Source organism: Notechis scutatus, chromosome 5, assembly GCF_049901735.1.
Source record: "Notechis scutatus isolate UNSWTSFEM ecotype Mainland chromosome 5, rNotScu1.2, whole genome shotgun sequence".
In the NCBI taxonomy this organism is placed as follows: domain Eukaryota; kingdom Metazoa; phylum Chordata; class Lepidosauria; order Squamata; family Elapidae; genus Notechis; species Notechis scutatus.
Genome location: NC_142013.1, coordinates 44,887,023 through 44,908,119, shown reverse-complemented (window position 1 = coordinate 44,908,119; position 21,097 = coordinate 44,887,023). Strand labels below are relative to the sequence as shown.

Sequence of the window (21,097 nt, the reverse complement as noted above, 5' to 3'; positions counted from 1 at the left end):
GTGTATTTTGGTTTTTCTTGCTTAACTATAGGACTTTACTTTTCTCTACATTGAATTTCATTTTGTTAGATACGGCCCAGTGTTCTAGTCTGTCAAGATCCATCTGGATCTTGAGCCTATCTTCCTGGGTGTTAGCTATTCCTGCCAGCTTCGTATCATCTGCAAATTTGGTAAGTTCTCCTTCTATTCCCTCATCTATGTCGTTAATGAAGATATTGAAGAGTATTGGCCTAAGACGGAATCTTGTGGCATCCACTGCTTTCTTCCTTCCATGTAGACTTAGACCCATTAAGGACTACTCGTTGAGTACGGTTTGCCAGCCAGTTGCGAGTCCATCTAGTGGTGGTGCTATCTTTTCCACCTTTTTCTAGCTTACTAAGAAGTAGGTTGTGGTCTACTTTGTCGAATGCCTTGCTGAAATCTAAATATAATGATCCAGGAGATCTCAGAACACATTGCTAATAAAATGCTGGAAGATTACACAAGGATTCATCAATCCAAGACACATGACCATATATTCAATATGCCCATAGTATGTTCAAAACACTGTATTCCATTCATTTCTCTTTCTTTTGCACATTAAATTGTACAACCTCTAATATCTAACTTGATAAACATTTAGTGTTGTAGGGGCATTCAGAGATGAATGACAAAGAGTAATGATTATAAACAGTAATCTGATACAGTTGCCAGTAATCGTTGCAGACACTAGGTTCTCCCAATTTCTTTCTAAAAAACAGTACAAGAGTCACTGCAGGAAAGGCTAAGGGTCAAATAAAGCATCTTTTCACATTTTTATCAATGGATCCCTTCAAAGCTACCAACTTATGCTGTGATAAAGAGTAGAGACATCCAACTCGGATTTTAGCCCCATTACAGATTAATAGGGTAGTCATGCAATTGATGCGTTAGTAACTGCTATTCTTTTCTTTGACTGATTACATCTGTGAAGTCTCAGTATTTAATGAGAAATGTTGTTCAGCAGCTAAAATTGCAGGAATGACAAACTTATCATATTATTAAATTCTTCATCTATCACCAATTTTTGTTTTTACATGTCAGATTGACATATAATGGCTGTAGGATTTCCCTCTAAAATTGCAACCTGATTTAGGGCCGTATGACAATTCAGTTTCCCTGTAGGCCAAAAAAAAAAGGTCTCAGGAGGGAACTGATTCCATATACCTTTCTTGCTCCTAGCCTCTAAGGCCAATTCTAAGTGACATCACAAACTTTAATCTGGTGAACCCAAAAACATGTGGTGGAAGACAAAGCAAAAAAAAAAAAAAAAATTACTAGATGCAATTCAAAGAATCTGAACTGTTCAAATTTTATGTCAAATGATATATCTGAATACACCCAATATGCACTCTGAATAAATTCTCATTTTTGGTTGTGGAACTAAAACTTAAATATTATCTGAACAATATAAGAAACACAAAAATATAAATACCCCCAAAATGTTTTTGGACTGCTGATAGTATGACATAGGAGATTTTGCTGTGTTATATTCCAGTGTTATTTTCCAGTGTTATTAAAGACAGAATTATTTTGATTTTGTGTTTAAACTGAATGCTAAAAACAAGCAACTTTATTACTCATTTTAAAAATAATTTTTTTATTTATTTTGTCTTATTTATTCAACAAACTTATATGGTTGCCAATATACCAGCAGGACCTCGAGCAGTGCACAAGAATACAGTTAAAAATTGATTTTAAACAAACAAAAAATATGTAGTTGCCACAATAAAACTTACCTCCATCAATCAGTAGATCATTAAATCATGAGCATTTCTGAACTGCCCTATAACTGTACAATTATTAGAAGAGCCATGAGTTCAGGAAAGAGCAATCTACAATCAGGTTTAATAGGACTGTACATCAGCTACTTTCAGTTCAGAAAAAGGCTTACTTATGAATTTAGTTATGAATGTCAAAATCAATCACAAGATTTACACAATTAGTTAGAAAAAATAATTTGAATACAAATAAAAGGACATTCAGAACATTTGTTCTAGACCTTGCAATATGAATTAAATGTATTTTGAGTTCTCATCATTTCCTATGATTATATTAATAAATCATGCAGGTTTCATATGAACTACTGTTGAACTAGCTTTTCAAGCAACTTTAAATAAATCTTATTAACATTTTTAAAGATTTTATAGTTGCATTCCAAATATAAAATTCTTTATTTTTTTCCAATTGGTATTAATTCAAATATTATTTCAACCAAGTTCATCTTTTCATCTTTTTAATGAAGCTATGTCTTTGATGGATTTCTATGTAATTAACGGATTACTACAATATTCTAAAGTATTTAATGAAAATATTTATTACCTTGTTTATTTCACTTCTTGTCACCTAATGGGGTAATTACTGTGACTCATGCAGCTATGCTGATATGTACCCTTTTGACATCTGTTATCAAGCATCCTACTTGTTAGTCCCCATCTCCTTAAACCATGACAACAATGTTTGGCAGCAAAATTACTAATATTTAGGATATGATTCTGCTCCTTGTTTTAATTTTCAGGTTGATTTTTTACTCCCAAAGTTTTCCATTCCAATTCTCATAATTTTAATTCCCTCAACGAAAGACGGTCCTTTTCCAAATCACTAAATTACTGGAGGAAAAGCCACAATCTGAGCTGTGCCACTAATTATTGAGAGTTTGTCCATCTTTGATATAAGTTGTCTTAATTTGTTACATAGTGCCTCACACCATATAATAAAGATGCACATATGTAACCTGTGAAAGCAGACGAGATGAAACCTGCAACTTTTGCATGTTTATTTCTGAATAAACTGGAAATAATAAATGTTAAACTGTTACCTTTCAGAAATATATAACCCCAAATTCCAATTTTTTGAGATTTTAGATGGAAAAAAAGCATGGATGTCTTCATTTAAAATATGTGGGTGCTATGGTATTAATAACAGTATCGTCATTGCATAAGTCACTGACCAGCATAATAAAAAGAAACAAACAACAAACAAGAATAACAATACATTTTTCCATTTATTAGAATATTCTAATGTGCCATTATTAGTACTTAAAAAGAGCTAAAGCCTGAAATACAAATAACCTAAAAACAAGCAATAAAGTCATGTTGTTGTTCAATTCTAAGATAATATCACTAACTAAATTTAAATGACAAAAATTAATGAAAAGCATGACTAAAACTCTGAATTTAAAAGCAATTAGATATGGTTAAGCAGGCAATCATAGAGGTTTTTGTGTGCCATCACTGGATGTCTCTACTTCTATCAACCAATGAAAACAGAGGAATCTCAAGTTCTCTACCAGAGGCCTGGGAGTTTTGAGGGTTCTGCACAGTATCTTAGCTGTCCCTAGCACTTCACTCTTTTGAACATAGAGCTCTGACGTTCATAGGATCTGTTGGAATCACTCTCCCATCTTAGGAGTCAGAGCCCTGAGTGTTCTTAGCATCACTTGGATTACTTTGGCCTTTACTTTCCACATCTTCTTTAGTTCTCCTCCTTCAGGCCTTTCTCATACTCTCTGCCTAATGTGTTACAGCTTATTTAGCAGGTATCTTCTCCATCTCCAAAGTTATCTAAGTCTCACAATGGAGGGCTATGTTTGAGGCACATAGTCATTCTGTAGTCCTAAAGTGTACTGGAATTTATAAGGTATTTCTTAGAAAATTATATTACATGGTTTCATTTTTATATTGTCATCCTATAGTCCTAAAGTATACTGTGTACAAAACCTAGGATCACACTTTGACAGAGTAAAACTTCAAGATATGCTGTATATATACTTTAAAAAATTGTATTCCTTGTTCTTTAATTCAGCTTTTGCTAGCTTACAGTTTTTACTCCTTTTGAGTCAAAGTTTATTTCTGAAATTGAAAGTACTGTGGCCTGTAACTTTTTGATATAGTTGCTAAAACCTTTCATCTCTTAATGTCTTATTTTGACTTCTCACCTCATAGCACCTCCACAGTTTGTGGTAAGGCCACGTGATCAGATTGTTGCCCAGGGAAGAACAGTAACATTCCCCTGTGAAACTAAAGGAAATCCTCAGCCAGCAGTATTTTGGCAAAAAGAAGGCAGCCAGGTAAGTTCTTTTAATGAGAATTAATTCTTTAATTACTAGAACTATACAAGGCTTTGGAACCAGTGTGTTAGAAATGCATGACAGAAGTTTTCCTCAAAGCATATTAAAAAACCTGTTACTTGAAAGGCTTTTGCAGATCATGTTCTAATTTGCAGGCAGTCCCAATAAAGGGGCACAATTCCCCTATTTATTTATATCAGTATTGTGAATGGCAATAATAATGAAATAATAATAATAATTTTAATTTATTTTCAAGACTTTGAAACATATTGAATTGATCCTATAGGATCATTATATCAATTATGTATTTATTTTGCCATCCAATCAGAGGTCGGATTCTACTCGTTTGGACCAGTTCTATAGAACTGGTTGTTATGATTCTGCACGGTTCGGAGAACGGACAAATCGTGTCCCTGGCTGACCCCGTCCCTCTACACCCACCCCTCCCCTCCCCACCCAGTCAGTCCTTATCACGCATGCGCGACATCGCGCACATGTCCAACTTTACTGACTGAGTTCTCGCCTGCCCAGTCATTCCTTAAGATATTTCTTTTTTTCCCCCTCCTGACGATCAGCTGTTCTGATGATCAGCTGTGCCGGGATCCCCTTTGCTGTCTTATTGCTTCTCCCAGGAGGCTTCCCTGAGGCCCAGGAAGCAAAAAGGAGTGCAGTGGGGATGCAGTGGGGGTATGGTGGGGTGCTGTGCCCCCCTGTTCCATTTTTTTTTTTTGCTTTCCTGGGCCCCATGGAAGCCTTCTGGAAGCAAAAACACCCCCCAGGAGGCTTCCCTGAAGCCCAGAAGGCAAAAAAAAAAAAAATGAGGGGAAGGGTTTGCTGCAAAAAAGAAGCCAAGCTCACGTGGCCAAGCCCACCCAGCCACGCCTACAGAACCAGTTTAAAAAATTAAAAAATTTGAATCCCACCCCTGCATCCAGTATGTTTTTGGAATATAAATATATTATGCTAGCCCTTTCCCTCATTAAATTTAGCCTTGTTCTCCATATTCTAAACCACAACAGCCATTTTCCGTGGAATAGGCAATTATTATTTGAAAATAGCTAGTTTATATGAAAATATGCACCCATATGGTTGATCCGCTGAAATATTATCTCAGTTATATATCAATTAAACTACAAAATATATAAATTGATACTTTTGTATGAATTCAATGGATAATTCATTTGCCATTTTTCAATGTAACCACTGTACATTGAAAAATCACAGATGAGGATGCAACATTTTCTCCTACAGATGGTTGTATTTTTCTTTGGTTCAAAGCTTGACAGGCTTTCTGGTTGTTTACTTCAACGTGCAGTGTGAGCGTTGTTTGAAGTACTTGATTCACACAATTTGAAAGTTGCTTTCATTATGAAGAAAAGTATTTTTGGCTTGCAATTGAGAAAATTGCTTGGAAGAGAAAATATGCCATTTTTAAAATTAAAATAAGAATTGTTAACAAACATTTTAAATATGTTATTTAAAGTCTTAATAACATGGTAATGTTTATGTAAAGTAGGCTTATAGTGTCACACTTGAATCTAATAAAGTGGACATCCATCATGATGTAATAAAGAGAAGAGCTTCTAATTAAAGTAGGATATCATTTGCAGGATTACAGTCATTTAGTGTAATTGAAAAGTGTTAATACCCTATTTTATCCACTTTCATTGGTATTACTTCAAGGGTAAAACATTTTAAGGTGAGAATGTATCTTGCTTCTTTAATTGAATGCTGTTACCTACTTATTGTAACATGTTGAAGCTGTTTAATTACAAACCTGTAGAATTAATTACAATATTGAGACCAAGTTCCCAGAGGGCTTAAATGTTCTCCTTTTGGCAAATAAATGTAACATAAAAATTGATACCTCAGTTGTTTATAATCAAACCTTGAAACATAGTTCAATGTGATTCATTATTCCCACGTGTTGTTTTCTTAATTGAGCTTCAGTAAAGCAACAGAGGTTAACCAGGTTAATGTTTTCACTCTAATATAAAAATGTCTGGTCTTTGTAGGGAGACATCAACCTTTTAAATGTTTAAAAGTCCTGTCATTGCATTTTATCATGAATAGCAAAGGCATGTTACTTCCACTATGCCTACATTGAATATATACATTATAATATTTTTTGATTCTGTGTACCCAGTTGTCATTTAATTTTACATTTCCTCTCTCAAAAAGAAAGGAAAATAAAGCTCTATTGTCTTCAATAATCATGATCATATTCTTAAGATCATGTGGCTTTCTGCTACTTATATTAGCCTATTAATGTGCATTTTAAGGCAGGGGTTCCCAACCCTTGGTCCATGGACCAGCACCAGGTCATGGCATGCCAGAAACCAGACCGCACAAACAAATGAAACCCCATCTGTAAGATGCAAGCAGCACACAAAACCACACCTTCTCTGGCCTTGGACAATCCTCTCTCCATGGAAACAGTCCGTGGTGGGGGCCACTGTTTTAAGGCATTCTTATATTGGACTGGTTCTTTTTACTCTTTTACTAAGTGTTGTCAACTGGATAGGAGATGTCATAACTGTCCCTGGATTTTTCATGATGGCAGTTTGTATAGCTCTTTGTATTTAGTAGCTATTTCATTTTTAATAATATTTCATATAAAATGCAGCAACTTTATATTAAAGAATATGTATACTTATTCTCTGTTGGATTGCAGCAGTATATTTCCAATACTCTTGAATAAGTGAACCACATTCTTTGCAGTATTGTATTTGGATAATTGATTCTGTTATTAATGACTGGATACCCACATTCATTAAATCATACTATAGATTTGGGTGGGGTGTGTGTGGAAGATGCTATTATGATTTGTTATTAGAAAAATATTCATTACTTATGAAGTCATGTGAAAACACAGTCAGCATTTAAAAATTTAGCTTTTATATTCAGCATCACCATTTAATGGCATATAAAATTTACTATAGGGCAGTCTCCTGAAAAATCATTAACATCAGATTATTTAAATACACATGGGCAAATAATATAATTTTCTTTTTAGAATTGTAATATCTACTGACAAAACTACTTATGTAATTACTTGTTTTTCTAAAGCTCATTATTGAAATGATTTCTAAAATTAAGCCCTTTTGGGGAACTTTAAGGAAACTATCTTAAATGTCCCCCCAAAAAATAATAACCTAAATTATACTATCCCAATTAAAATATCTAGATCAATATTTGATCAGTAAGGAAAATCATATTTTAAAATAAAACTGTACACCTATCATATTAAAAATTATATAAAGAAGTTCCAATTAAAAATGTCACCAATTTATCTCAGAGGAAGTGTAAGTGATATGAACATAACAATGTGCCCATTGTAAAGAGTGCTGCTGTTACTTACGAAATAATTAGTGTTTCAGCTTTTGAATTAAATGATCTGCATTACCTCTACAGAATCTTCTATTTCCGAATCAGCCTCTCCAGCCTAATGCCAGGTATTCTGTGTTACCAACTGGGGATCTTACTATCACAAATATTCAGCGGGCTGATGCAGGATATTACATCTGTCAAGCACTCACAGTTGCTGGAAGTATCTTAGCAAAAGCTCAGTTGGAAGTTACAGATGGTAAGAAATAACCTTCATGATATATTGTTATTGTTTTTATATATTGCTTTATATATATTTATGATCGTAAGTCATACATTGTTTGTAGATTTAAACCAATTATTTGTATTGACCAAAAGGCAGTTAGGGTGGTTTAAATAAGAAGTTACCAAGTCAAGGATAATTGAAACCAAATACCTTGTTCATTCATTCACCCACTCTGACAAAAGTTAAGATAATGGAGATTCTTTAAGACTTCCCATAAGCAGATAATTAATTATTTCCTATTGGTATTTGTTTTTAATAGCTATAGAAAGTATTTAATTACTGGAAGAACTAAACTAGAAGAAATAATCCCCATGTTATATAATTCTAAATCTGCATGTGGCTTTAGTCCAAAGTAAAATCCTACATGCAATCAATTGTTACAGGAAATATACGTATACGTACAGATATATATATATCCTATGACAAAGGATAAAAATTATTTTGGGCACAATGAATTATACCAAATGAATTGTTTATTAGTCCAGAAGGTACTTTTCAGAAACAGTATAAAATCTCTTTCAGAACAATGACTATCAGGTAAGAGGCAGAATTTTATATATAATGTAATGTAATGAGTATAATAATATATAAGTTGTTGTTGCTTAGCATCTGCTTTATTTAGTGACCAATGTTACAACCATGCTAAAAAAAAACCCACTCAGTTTAAAAGCTATGCCATGCAATTATGTCCTTTCCAGCATCTCTTTCTTGCTAATTTATCCCATACCCAAATGTTTTTAATGAGAAAGAGAGGCAAACCCAGTTCTGCTGAAGAAAGTAGCAAAAAACAAAGGAAAACAGGAGTAAAATCATAAGTTGTGGTCATGTAATTTTCACTTTTGTTTAACAACCAAGTGTCAAGTTCCGGTAGCAGTCACTGAATAAGTCACTACCTGTATATAAAATAATAATATAATAATATAATATAATTAATATAATATAATATAATATAATATAATATAATATAATATAATATAATATAATAAATATAATATAATATAATATAATATAATATAATATAATATAATATAATATAATATAATATAATATAATATAATATAATATAATATAATATAATATAATAATATAATATAATATTATATTATAATATATTATATATATATATTATATTATATTAATATATTATATTATATAATAATATAATATATTATATATATATAATATATATATATTATAATATAATATAATATAATATAATATAATATAATATAATATAATATAATATAATATATAATATAATAATATATATATAATATAATATAATATAATATAATATAATATAATATAATATAATATAATATAATATAATATAATATAATATAATATAATATAATATGTCTAAATTGTCTGAATATATCCCTGATGTTCTATATCATGGCTAACATCCTTGTGGATGAATTATATCTAAATGTGATTAATAAGGAATCCCATTTTTTTATGGTATTGTTGATGGTTTGCTGGTTTGCTGAGTTTCTGGTCCCTTACTTACAGTAGAAATGTGGTTAGTTAACAGACTTTCTTTTTATAGCACTTTGCATTACAATATTTGCTATTGCTAACCCATCTTAAATATATATTATAATTTCTGCTGAGAGATTTTTAAAAATACAATCTCAATATTTTTGGAATGTAACATGAAAAAAAAAATAAAAGTAACATTTACTTTTATGCCAGCATCTTCCAGCACCTCACATTTCCTATCGTTTATCCTATATAATCCATACAAAGACCCATAACACTTACTTTTATTTTTCTCTTTATTCTCCCCATTTTCCTCACCCAAATATCAAGGAGAATGAATGAATGAATGAATGAATGAATGAATGAATGAATGAATCATCAGGAGAATCCTTTGGGAAGCTTGGCAGGGAAAGAAGGAGGGAGAGAGGGAAAAGTGTCTTTGGGATTTGCCAGGAGAAATCCAGGAGGTGGATTTCCATCCTATTTCTGTCCTTCAAGGAGATGAAGGTAAGGGAGCAGAGGCAAACCTTCCAATCCAAACATAAGAGAAAGGGAATCATCCTACAGACCCTTAGCACCCCCTTAAATGGAAGAAGTAACCACTCCTCACTTTCATCTCCTTTTTACGGGTCTTTGTACAGATTATATAGGATAAATGATGGGAAATGCGAGGTGCTGGCACAGCAAAAACAAGCTACCGGCATAGGATCAGAATGTTCTGGGCTCAGTAATGTCTTTTTAACAAAGTAATCCCAAGAAACATGAAGGCGGAGGAGATGCGACTGGGAGGGGGGGGGGGAGGAGGAAGCTGCTCAGCCAATTTGTATTCTTAGGGAACTGACGGAGGGAATGAGAATAAAGAAAACTTAAAGAGGGGGAAAAAGAGGGGGGAAACTTAAAGAGGGGGGTTTGGGGCAGCTGGAGCAAGAGGAGAGTGCCCGACCATACAGGTGAATGAGCCAAGAGAGTGCGCTTGAAGAATGTGGGTAGAAGGGACAGACTCCAACAAGACCGTGACCCAAAGCTCTGCGGTGGGAAGCAAAGCAGGGCGTGGGGGGAAGAGAAATGATGGCATCGCTTTCCCGCCGCCGCTTCCACCCACCGAAGCCCAAATGACTCACTGACTTGCAGAACGTTGTCGACGCAGCTATCGTCAAGCAAAGCAATGGCACTGTGGACTTCCAGTTTGAGTTCCTTCGCTGACAGACCGAAACCGCAATCATGCGCGGTTTCGATCTGTGCTCGCCGCCGGAGCACCCTGAGCCGTCTGGTTATGGGGCTAAGCCACCCTGTAGAGGGGGAACACTGCCAGCAGGGTTGAGGAGAGCCACATCTCTCCTCCTCAGCTGGCCATTACTCCCTTTCCTGAAGGCGGTTGCAGCAGTGGTCAGAAATGGCCACCTCAAAGAAGAACTCGACCGGAAAAGAATGTGCAGGAGAAAGATAAGAAGAGAAAGTTTTGGTTGACTGGGTTAAACTGCAAAATGAACAACGTAAGGTACCCTGGAATTTAAACTATATAAAAAAAACATCATTCCCAAAGAAGATTTTGAAGCAGCGAAGCAGAGAGGGAAGGGAAAGGATTTGGGTTTTTTTTTCTTCCCTTCCCAATACTGACAGCTAAGAGACTTAAGCAAGAAATTGAAAAAACATCCACTTTGACATCAATAGGCATTTCAGCTGAAAATAAAATGTCAAAGGGATAATAAAGATTTATGGATACTTAAAAGCTTTTAAAAGCAGGAAAGGAGAGAAAAAGAATAAAAGGGCAGGATCTGGAAAAATGGAGGAGACTGCCTGGATCTAAAAGGAATTTACAGTGAAACCTCAACAAGATTCCTAAAAGATACATTTTAACTGAAACTTGGCAACAAAATAATAGAACCTCAGGAAGAAAAAGTGGAAAAAAGAAGCAAGAAGAAACAGTTTTGGATTATTTAGATTACTTGGTGATCTTTGGATTTTTGGTTATTGCATTTAAATGACTAAAATCAATCGGATGGTGGTTTAAAAGTGTCTAAAATGGCACCAGTTTTAGAAGAACTGAAAATGGAACTTAAAAAGTACAAAGAAGATGCACAAGAAGGGAGAGGTTCTTTTGGCTTCGTTTTTCAACTCTTAGAAATGAAGATCTGGAACTATGAGAAGCAACAGGAAACACTTGCAGAACAAGAAGATTGGGACAAAGAAGAAGCCATTTTTAATGATCAAGTAATTTTATGTGGGGGGAAAAAGGAAAGGGGGGAAGAGAATGAAAAGTTTAAGATTTGAAAAACAAAAATAAAAAGAATAGTTTGAAAAATAAGTATAATATTAAAAAGCAACAGAAGAGGGGATTACAGAAGAGAGAATTAGAAGTAGAGAGACAAGGGGGTAAAAAGGGGATGGAGAAGAAGAGGGGGAACCAGGAAAGGAAAAGAAGTTATAAAGGACAGAAACAAGATAAAGAGAAACAGGGAAAAGGTTTAAGAATTGAAAGTATAAGCCTGTTTAGAGATAATGGGTGAAAACTTAATTGAAAAAGGGATTCTGCAAAGGTACATAAGATAGTATGGTTATATTACAAATAGAAATAATTTTAGAAAATATGATTAAAATGATGGATAAAATATTTATCGTAATCTAGTGGAATGTTTGTTAATAAATAAATGAAATAAATGAAATAAAGTGAATGAGAGAATTAAATTAGGAAAGGATGGGAACATTTTAATTATTATTAATGATTTATAAAATATAAATGAAGAGAAATATGGGGGGGGATTAATTATGGAAAGTTTATAAGTGTTCCCAAGGAAGTATGATATTTAATTGAAAAGAAATGTTAAAGATGTTAAGATTTTAATGAATATTAATGATAGAATTGAATTGGAATGGAATGGAATGAGTGCTTTATTTACATATATATATATAATCTTTTTTTTAAGAATATTGTGTGTATTTTAATAATGTACCAAGCAGAATTTGATTGGAAGTTATGTATTATATTGAATGTTATAATCTTAAAGGTATACATTGAAGCTTAAATAAGAGTTGAATGGATAAAATTAAAAGATATAAAGGTGTCATACTCCAATTAGTAACTACAGGGGAAAATTTGTTTAATGAGAAAAGATAATATGAAATTGAAACAGGACAGACAAAAGTATAAATATAATGATTTGAATTGAGATGAGATAATCAAAATAAAGTTGAGAAAATTAAAAAAGGGGAAAAACTATGTAGAAAATGTAAAACAGTAATAAGATATGGAATAGAACACAAAAAGGAGCATGAAATTGAGTTTGTGTCTGTATGAATAAGTGATAGCCCGGGACCATGCTATTTTCAAAAAAAGATGTTTTATTTGTATTATGTTTTTGTGTGTGTGTGAAAAACCAAATAAAATTTTCCAAAAAAAAAAAAAAAAAGCAATGGCACTGTGAAAGGGCAGGGGGTTCTCATCGGCAGCGAGGTCTGTCCCAGTGTTTTTGTTGGAGACAGCACTGGTGAGAGAGGCGCCACTGCCAGAAGCTACGGAGGCAGCTCCCCCACCTGAGGAAGTGGCTGAAACACTGCCGGCAGAGGAATCCTACCTGCCCTGCCACGATGTCCAATGGCAGCACTCCGAATGCGGCATAAGCTGTGGTGAGGGCAGAAGGGAAAGCGACGGTGGCGGAGGAAGCGGCAGCGGCCAACATCCATGATGATGATGCCCACCTGCTGACCTGGCCTGCAGCCAGCACCATACCTGGGTCTGCAGCAAAGGCACTTGGCAGGGGTAGGGAGCTGTCTGCGTTCCGCCATGATCGGCTGTTAGGAGAATTCTGGTGACAAGGTGTGGCTGCCCGTGGGGCACTCTAGGCGATGGTGTGCATGGGGGGGAAATTAAGACCCCCAAAAAGACAACCTAGCTGTCTTTTCAGGGTCAAAAAAAAATAAGCCTTATTTTATGAGAAACATAGTAGTATTTCATTCACTGATAAGTAGTTCAGCAGTAATTGAAATAAACAGTGCATTCAGTTATTGGCAGTGGTGGGATTCAAAAAAATTTATTACCGGTTCTGTGGGTGTGGCTTGTGGGCGTGGTGTGGCTTAGTGGGTGTGGCTTGGTGGGCATGGCAGGGGAAGGATACTATAAAATCTCCATTTCCACCCCATTCCAGGGGAAGGATACTGCAAAATCCCCATTCCCTCCCCACTCCTGAGGGAAGGTTACTGCAAAATCCCATTCCCTCCCCACCCCACTAACCTGCTTTCCAGCTCCGTTCTCCTGTGCAGGGCAACAAAAGAAGACCCAGCTGATCAGCTGGGACTCGGGAGGCAGAGAATAGATGGGGGCGGAGCTAGTCAGAGGTGGTATTTACCAGTTCTCCAAACTACTCAAAATTTCTGCTACCGGTTCTCCAGAACTTGTCAGAACCTGCTGAATACCACTTCTGGTTATTGGTCAAAAGGACGTGACATGTTAGTGTTTGCAAATGATAGTGGAAGAAAGCTTAAATGCAATAGAATATGAATACCAGTGTCTCAGCATGGTTTATATATACAGTATATTAAAGTTGTTACAATACTAAATTAAGTTAAATTAATCTTTAGTCTGAATAAAATCAAATTGACATTAAGATGAATGAATAAAATCTAAAACCACAATGGTAAATAAATAAGCAATCTAATATTTTGAAAAAGGAATATATATTTGAATATTAAAATGTATCAAAATTGCTACATTAAAATGTCTTTAAAATATAAATAATGTAACATTATTAATTTTATTAAATGAATGACTCAAATGTTATATTGTCAATCATAATTTCAATAGTTTTTCTTCAAAAAGAAAATATCTTTGTCAATTAATTAGGCTTTGCTATTGAAATAATTGTAATCCTTTAAATGATAATCATAAATAAAGTATTTAAAAGCTTCCTGGCCAGAAGGTGCCTTTATTGGTCAAGAATAAAATGGGTTTTATATTACAGAGACTGGAGTTAACTAAACATTTCACTCTTAAACATAAACCTTTAGTGTTTCTAGAGATCTATAAGAACTCTCTTGGCTTTCTAGTTATTTTTATATCCTTTAAATTTTTTATTTTGTTTAAATATATACAATACATGAACTGCCATATTGTGCTCATTTTGAAAATAATTGCTTATATAAGATAAACAAAAGGACTTGTGGCCCCTTAAAGAGTGACAAATATCATTGCAAGTCATAGTGATATGATTAGCAATTCCACAAATTTATTAATATTTAATTTTATTTACACAACTATAATAAATTTTAGGGTTCTTAAATTTCAACAAGATTCAGTTACTCTTCTGGAAAGGGCTTGTATGTATATTTTATTGTTTTAATCAATATGAACAATGATATATTTAATCATTACTAAATAAATCAATTAAAATACCATTTGCTATATGTTTTTGAATAGTGACTGTGTTGCTCTTCTACAATAATTAGTTTTGTTTTCTTCCTTTTTTCTGATAACAGTCACAATAATAATAAGTTACAATACAATTATATTAAAAACAATAAACAATTTTGCAATAGTTCTTTTATAAAAATACCTTGCAAGATATGTGAGATAGCTCAGTTGCAAAATGAAATATATAAGTAGTCTTACATGTCTAAATCACAATATTTTTAATACTGTAATTTAAGGACATAAATACATTTTACAAAGACATTTTCTGAAAACCATACCCTTAATGATGGCTTATATACATTTTAATAAATAGCTTATTAGTTTCTCAATGTATCCATTCATCCAGAAGGCTATAGATATAAAAAAATGTTTTTAGCATTTCCAAGAAATGTATACAGTGGAAATATAGTTTTATATAAACTGCAATAGAATATATGGTATTCTTAACTTTGTAATGCAACTTGTACATTCAGAAAATATTCTGGAAGTAATTTAAATAGAAAATATTCCTCAGGTATGTACAGGTCAATTTGGAGCTAATCATATTTTTACAAAGTCACAAAATATATATTCATTTGTATTAATATTTTTCCTTTATTTACTGCAAAGAGATTTTTAATATCAAAAAAGGCGTGTTGCAGAATCCTAACTATAGAACTACTAATGGAATTTGGATTGCTTTTTTTCAATTTGCTTTCATTATTTTGCAATATATTTTTATGCCATTAGGATTTTGATACAAATTCCATAAACAGGATTTGAAACTCTATCTTTTATTCCTTCATTTTATATTACACAAGATCAGTGGTGGGATTCAATTTTTTTTACTACCGGTTCTGTGGGCACGGCTTGGTGGGCGTGATGGGAAGGATACTGTAAAATCTCCAGTCAGAGGTGGTTTTTGCCAGTTCTCTGAACTACTCAAAATTTCCGCTACCAGTTCTCCTGAACTGAATACCACCTCTGCACAAGATATATATAATTGTACAACTTAACAGGCAGTTGTTGAAAGGGATTATTTAATAATTTAATAAACAACACACTAATAAGCAACATAAATAAATATCTTCTTTAGAAAACTTTTTTCTTTTTTTGTGCCTTTGAATCAGTTGACTAGCTCCTGCACTTTCCTTGGCAAGATTTTGGAAATAGTTCCATTGTCTTCTTCCTGAGGCTAAGAGGGTGTGACTAGCCAAAGGTCACTCAACTGACCTTGTGCCTAAGGTGGTATTAGAGTGCACAGACTTCCAGTTTCTAGTCCATGCCTTAAGTACTACAAGAAATTCACTCTTAGCAACAACCATATGATTTTCTAGAAAATGTTTTTCAAAATAGTGGCATCTGAGTCTGAATATCACAGGATATCTACTAATATATGCACATATATATATTTAAATTCAGTTTTAACAGATAGGCCTCCACCCATCATTCTCCAGGGACCTGTAAACCAGACATTGGCAGTAGATGGAACAGCTTTACTGAAGTGCAAAGCTACTGGTGACCCAATGCCTGTTATCAGCTGGCTAAAAGAAGGATTTACTTTTCTTGGCAGAGATCAAAGGACATCTATACAAGATCAAGGAACTTTGCAAATTAAACCTTTACGGGTGAGTATATGTTGTAACAACATATTTACCTTTCTGAAATCAAGAGAGTAATAGTTAAATGAGAACTGCTTAATTATTTATTGATTACACATCACATGTAGAAGTTTAGAATCACATGTAGAATTTCTGGGGATGATGAGTATGCATATCGGGATGAGGTATTACAGCTATCCCGCTGGTGCAAAAATAATAATCTTCTATTTAATATTAAGAAGACCAAGGAGGTTATAGTGGACTATAGGAAAAAAAGAGTAGACATTCAGCCACTGTATATAGAGGGAGTTCGTGTGGAACAGGTGGTTGAATGTAAGTTTCTCGGGACCATCATTACAAATAACCTGACCTGGAGTGCAAACACCGCTGCTTTAATTAAGAAGGCACAACAACGGTTGTATTTACTAAGGATTCTTAGGAAACAACAACTGGCTGAGAGTCTACTGACTACCTTCTATCGGAGTTCAATTGAGAGTATATTATCCTACTGTCTCTGTGTATGGTTCTCGAGCTGCACAGTGGCAGAGAAAAAGGCAATTCAGAGGGTGATCAAGACGGCCCAAAACATCATTGGCTGCTCACTCCCCTCTTTGGAAGAACTGTATAGGAATAGACGTAAGAGGAAGATACTTAATATATTGAATGACTCCTCTCATCCGGGACATCAGCTCTTTGAACTATTACCATCGAGAAGGAGATTGAGGGTACTAAGAACAAGGACGACCAGATTTAAGAACAGTTTTTATCCAAGTGCAGTTTTGAGTTTGAATGCAGGGTCATAAGATTTTTGTGGAATTAAATGGCTGAGAGTAATGGGGTATTTACATTTTTAAATTGCATAGAGATGATTGTATGGTTGGTTGTGTTTAGTTTAATTTTTTTCTTTTTAGTGGTGTTTGTCCAGTTTTTACTTTGTGGAAGAGCACCTCATTTCGTTGCACCCACTTGCGAGTGTAATGACAAATAAATTATTATGTCTTATGTCTTTAGGTACTCTGGATTAATAAATCCCTTAATGAACAGAAGCTGACACAATTTCTGAAATATTTATTCCAATTTAAATGCATAGTTACTAAGTCTGTGTGTAGTAGTTGCTCCAAATAAGAAAAACTGCATATGGCTAGTGCAGTTTTGGACAATCTTCCTATTAAATCAGTGTTCTTCCTCTTCCTCCCTATGCCTTCCTTTCTTGTTCTTTCTATAAGTGAAATACTTAATAAGGTTTTACAAAACTGAATTTCTAGGGCTATTGTGCAATTATCCAGGTTAAAAAAATCCTATAGGGAACAAGTACTCTACCTCATGAATTTTCAGGTTATGATTTTGTTATATTTATTTTCAACAGCCATGGCATCTTCTAAGCAGCTTTTCTAACTAGCAATTTATAACTATTAAGTAAAGTAAATGGGTTGCTGGATATGTTGAAATCAAGGCAATAGTTAAAAGAGTAAGAAAAATCTCCACTGGAACTGCTCAAATTTTGTTTATACTACCAGACAAGAACTACAGTTTAACACAGATGATTTGACAAAAAATATAGCTGACACTGGAATGGTTATCCACAAATCCAGTATGATGAAAATAAGTGTTGTTTATACAACAGTGATCTGCATAGAAGACTTGACAAAGTTGTCCAACTTTATCACAAAAATGATTTTCTAAACTATCCAAAAGATCTTGAATCTGCAATATTATGGAGCAAAATTTGGACAATGTGAAACAAAAATTGAACTCTTTGGGCACATCTTTAACAAAAGGAAAGAAACATTTTGAGATTAAAAAGAGCAAAGCATTTGCAGAAAAGAACACATTGCAAACCATTAAATAAATGGATGTCTATGTGTTAATAAACTGTAATAGCCAGTGGTATTGGAAGTATTACATTGGTGGAAGGAAAATGCATTCAACTAAAAGCTCAAATATATTTTGTCCCATAACCACTGAAGAATTCAGGTGAAAAGTAAATGGATTTTTCATCAAGATAACAATTTGAAATATCTCTCTCTCCAAATGAACTGTAAAGTACTTACAGCAAAGAAAGATGAATATTTTTGAGAGACTTTTAAAGCCTCCAAGTTGAATATACCTAAAAATCAAAAAGCAGAGTTAAAGACTCAATAAATTAAAAAGTTAAAGACTCAATAAATGTAATTAATCAATAGTAAGAATAGAAATATTATTAGTTGGCCACAGGAAATTTTTGATGCTGTTTTTTTCTCTTGTTGGAAGCTATCATTTGTCAAAGAAGACATTACAAAGTTTACCAATGGTGTTCCAGCTTTGCACCTGCCATATTCAATGTGTCCTCATTTTGTCTCTAAACAATTGTATATACTGTAAATAGCCATGCATTTACACTGTCAGAAAGCTGGGTGGTGTACTATGTAAAGGTTTTCAATTCCTATTCATTTAGGAAACTGGAATCAAAACAATGTTATTAGGATATGCAAAACTGCCATTCAAGTAAATGCATTTGAAGTGTTTTGGGTATGAAATACCCATGATCATGCAACAGAAATTTGTGTCACAACTATAGAAGGAAAATTGCACTCTTTCTTTAATTCAGACTACATATAACTATTTCCAAATAGCAATAGCATTTAGACTTATATACCATTTCACAGTGCTTTACAGCCCTTTCTAAGCAGTTTAACAGAGTTAGCATATTGCCCCCAACAATTTGGGTCCTCATTTTACTCACCTCAGAAAGATGGAAGGTTGAGTCAACCTTGAGCCTGGTGAGATTCAAAGTGCCAAATTACAGTCAGCTAGCAGTCAGCAGAACTAGCCTGCATTCTAACCACTGCAGCTCTTTATACTGCTTATCTTTGTTCTAAATAAAATAACATTACCCTCACCTTGAAGTAAAATGGGCAGCCTATAAATTTTATGAAAATATATTAATTAATTATAAAAACTCAAGAGTGGCATTGATTAAACTGTTACAAACAATATATTATACAATAAAAAGAAAGTTTGTGAGCAGTAACGTATAATTATAAATTAAGTAATAGGTATGGAACATGTGAGAAAATTGAAAGGAGACAAGTTTACTGATAAGCAATAATAAATAATAAAACATATCAGTAATTACCTCAACATATGATGAATCCCACTTGTAGGTTTGGAAGAAAGAATACTGTTGCTTGGCTACAAAGTAGTAATCCTTGTATTTATTTTCTTCAGTTGCTGCACATGATAACATTTTAACTCATACACTACTAACACATGAATGATACATTTTTATAGTTTTCCTTCCCAGAATACATGTGAATTGATTCAAGGAAGTTTATTGTTTTCCATCCCTTAATTTCCAAATCTTTAATATTTTCATTAAATTCGATTTATTCAAAACACGTTACCAAATTACCTGCACAAACTAGAATAAGCATCCCAACGATTTGTATATAAATACTAGTTTCATTTATTATTATTTTGGGTTGTTGAATGCTTGCAAGACTGAAAAGACACTGTATGTCTCAAATAAATAAACAAATAAATAAATGTGCAAAAATGCTCCTGCTGACGGTTTTAGTTCTTCAGTGTTTCTTTTAAAATTTTGCATTCATATTTTGATATCTGTTTTCTATAAATCCATATGTTTACCCAGGCACATATACACACCCAGATGGACATATAAAATAGAATAGGCTGAACTTTAGATTTGATTTAAAAGAGATTTTCCACAATACGTATGAACGTACATGCCTATTTGTGACTCATTAAAACAGGCACAATTGTTTGCAGAACATAATGCCATCTGTATTATATTTTTCTTTAAATATTCACATATATTTCTCCATTAAGTTAAAGAAAAGTGTGTTTCCATATCTGCTTATGATACACGGATTTTATTTCTGCTGCTGCTGCCAATTTCCAGTTTTTTGGCTTCCCTACACAATTTCTCTCGTTCAATAATTTACTATTAATGATTTTATGAGAAAATGCACAGGAGGTTTCTCTTTTCTTATTCTAACTGAGTGCTTAAGTTGAATACCTTTTTATCAGATTACTCTGTATTCTATGTATCTTTTATCTTAGTGATGTTTCTTCTGTTTGCTGAGCAAATTATTATATTTCTGCTTCCGTTATTATAGATTTCAGTTAAATTTTTCAAAATTCTTCAAAATCAAAATTTAATCTATATTTTAATCAATATGTTGTAGTCCTTTCTTTGTTTGCTTAAGGGTGGTTTTGATTTAAATCAACTTGATTTAAATCATAATTTTTAGAGAGCAACTGTCATCTGTGTCCTGCAGTGGCTCCTCCTCTGACCTGCTGTTGACTCACCGACAGTCCCATTCACTTTAATGGGATGGCTGGTGATGTGGCAGTGACATTACAAGATAAGGGATGTGGCAGGCAGCAGGTAAGTGGATGCCGTCTAACAGGCGCTGCCATGATGGATCTGAAATGACAAGAGCTCTTTAATATTATATTTATAAGCTGCTTAGAAGATTTCCCTTTCATTTTTAGTGGTTGCCCTTCCTCCTCACACTTAGAGCCTGGTGGTAAAGATGCATTTCTCTTCAAATAACTATAGAGTTTGTAGTATACATAGATTTGAAAAACAATGGGATAAAGGAATATGATTTTTCTCATGGTTACTGTGAAATTGTGAAATGCACCAATGCAGGGCATGTTATCTCAGCTTGCAGAGCTTGGATTCATTGAATTAGTTTACCAAAACTGTAAATATTGCAGAATATACAACCTCATGCTACCTAAGCAAGCTCCATTTCATGCTGAATAAACTAAATTATTAATGTATTTTAAATAGAAAACTATATTTAGATATATTTTTACTTCAAAAGCATTTTATTAAAATCAATTTGATAAAAATAAAAAACTCCACTTTAAATCAAAAAATCCTATTTATATAAAAATATCTGATTTTTTTTTTAAACCAT

The 21,097-nt window shown here is 33.5% G+C and overlaps 1 protein-coding gene across 12 annotated transcripts in view; it reads left to right on the top strand.

Annotated features, from left to right (window-relative positions):
* The window catches only part of ROBO2 (roundabout guidance receptor 2), a 766,078-nt gene that overhangs the window by 638,471 nt on the left and 106,510 nt on the right, over positions 1 to 21,097 (top strand). For all 12 annotated transcript variants that reach the window (XM_087966640.1, XM_026664101.2, XM_087966639.1 and 9 more), the window contains 3 exons: positions 3,963 to 4,087; positions 7,502 to 7,673; positions 15,988 to 16,193. In XM_087966640.1, the coding sequence (XP_087822766.1) occupies positions 3,963 to 4,087; positions 7,502 to 7,673; positions 15,988 to 16,193 (503 nt within the window). The remainder of the gene's footprint in view (positions 1 to 3,962; positions 4,088 to 7,501; positions 7,674 to 15,987; positions 16,194 to 21,097) is intronic.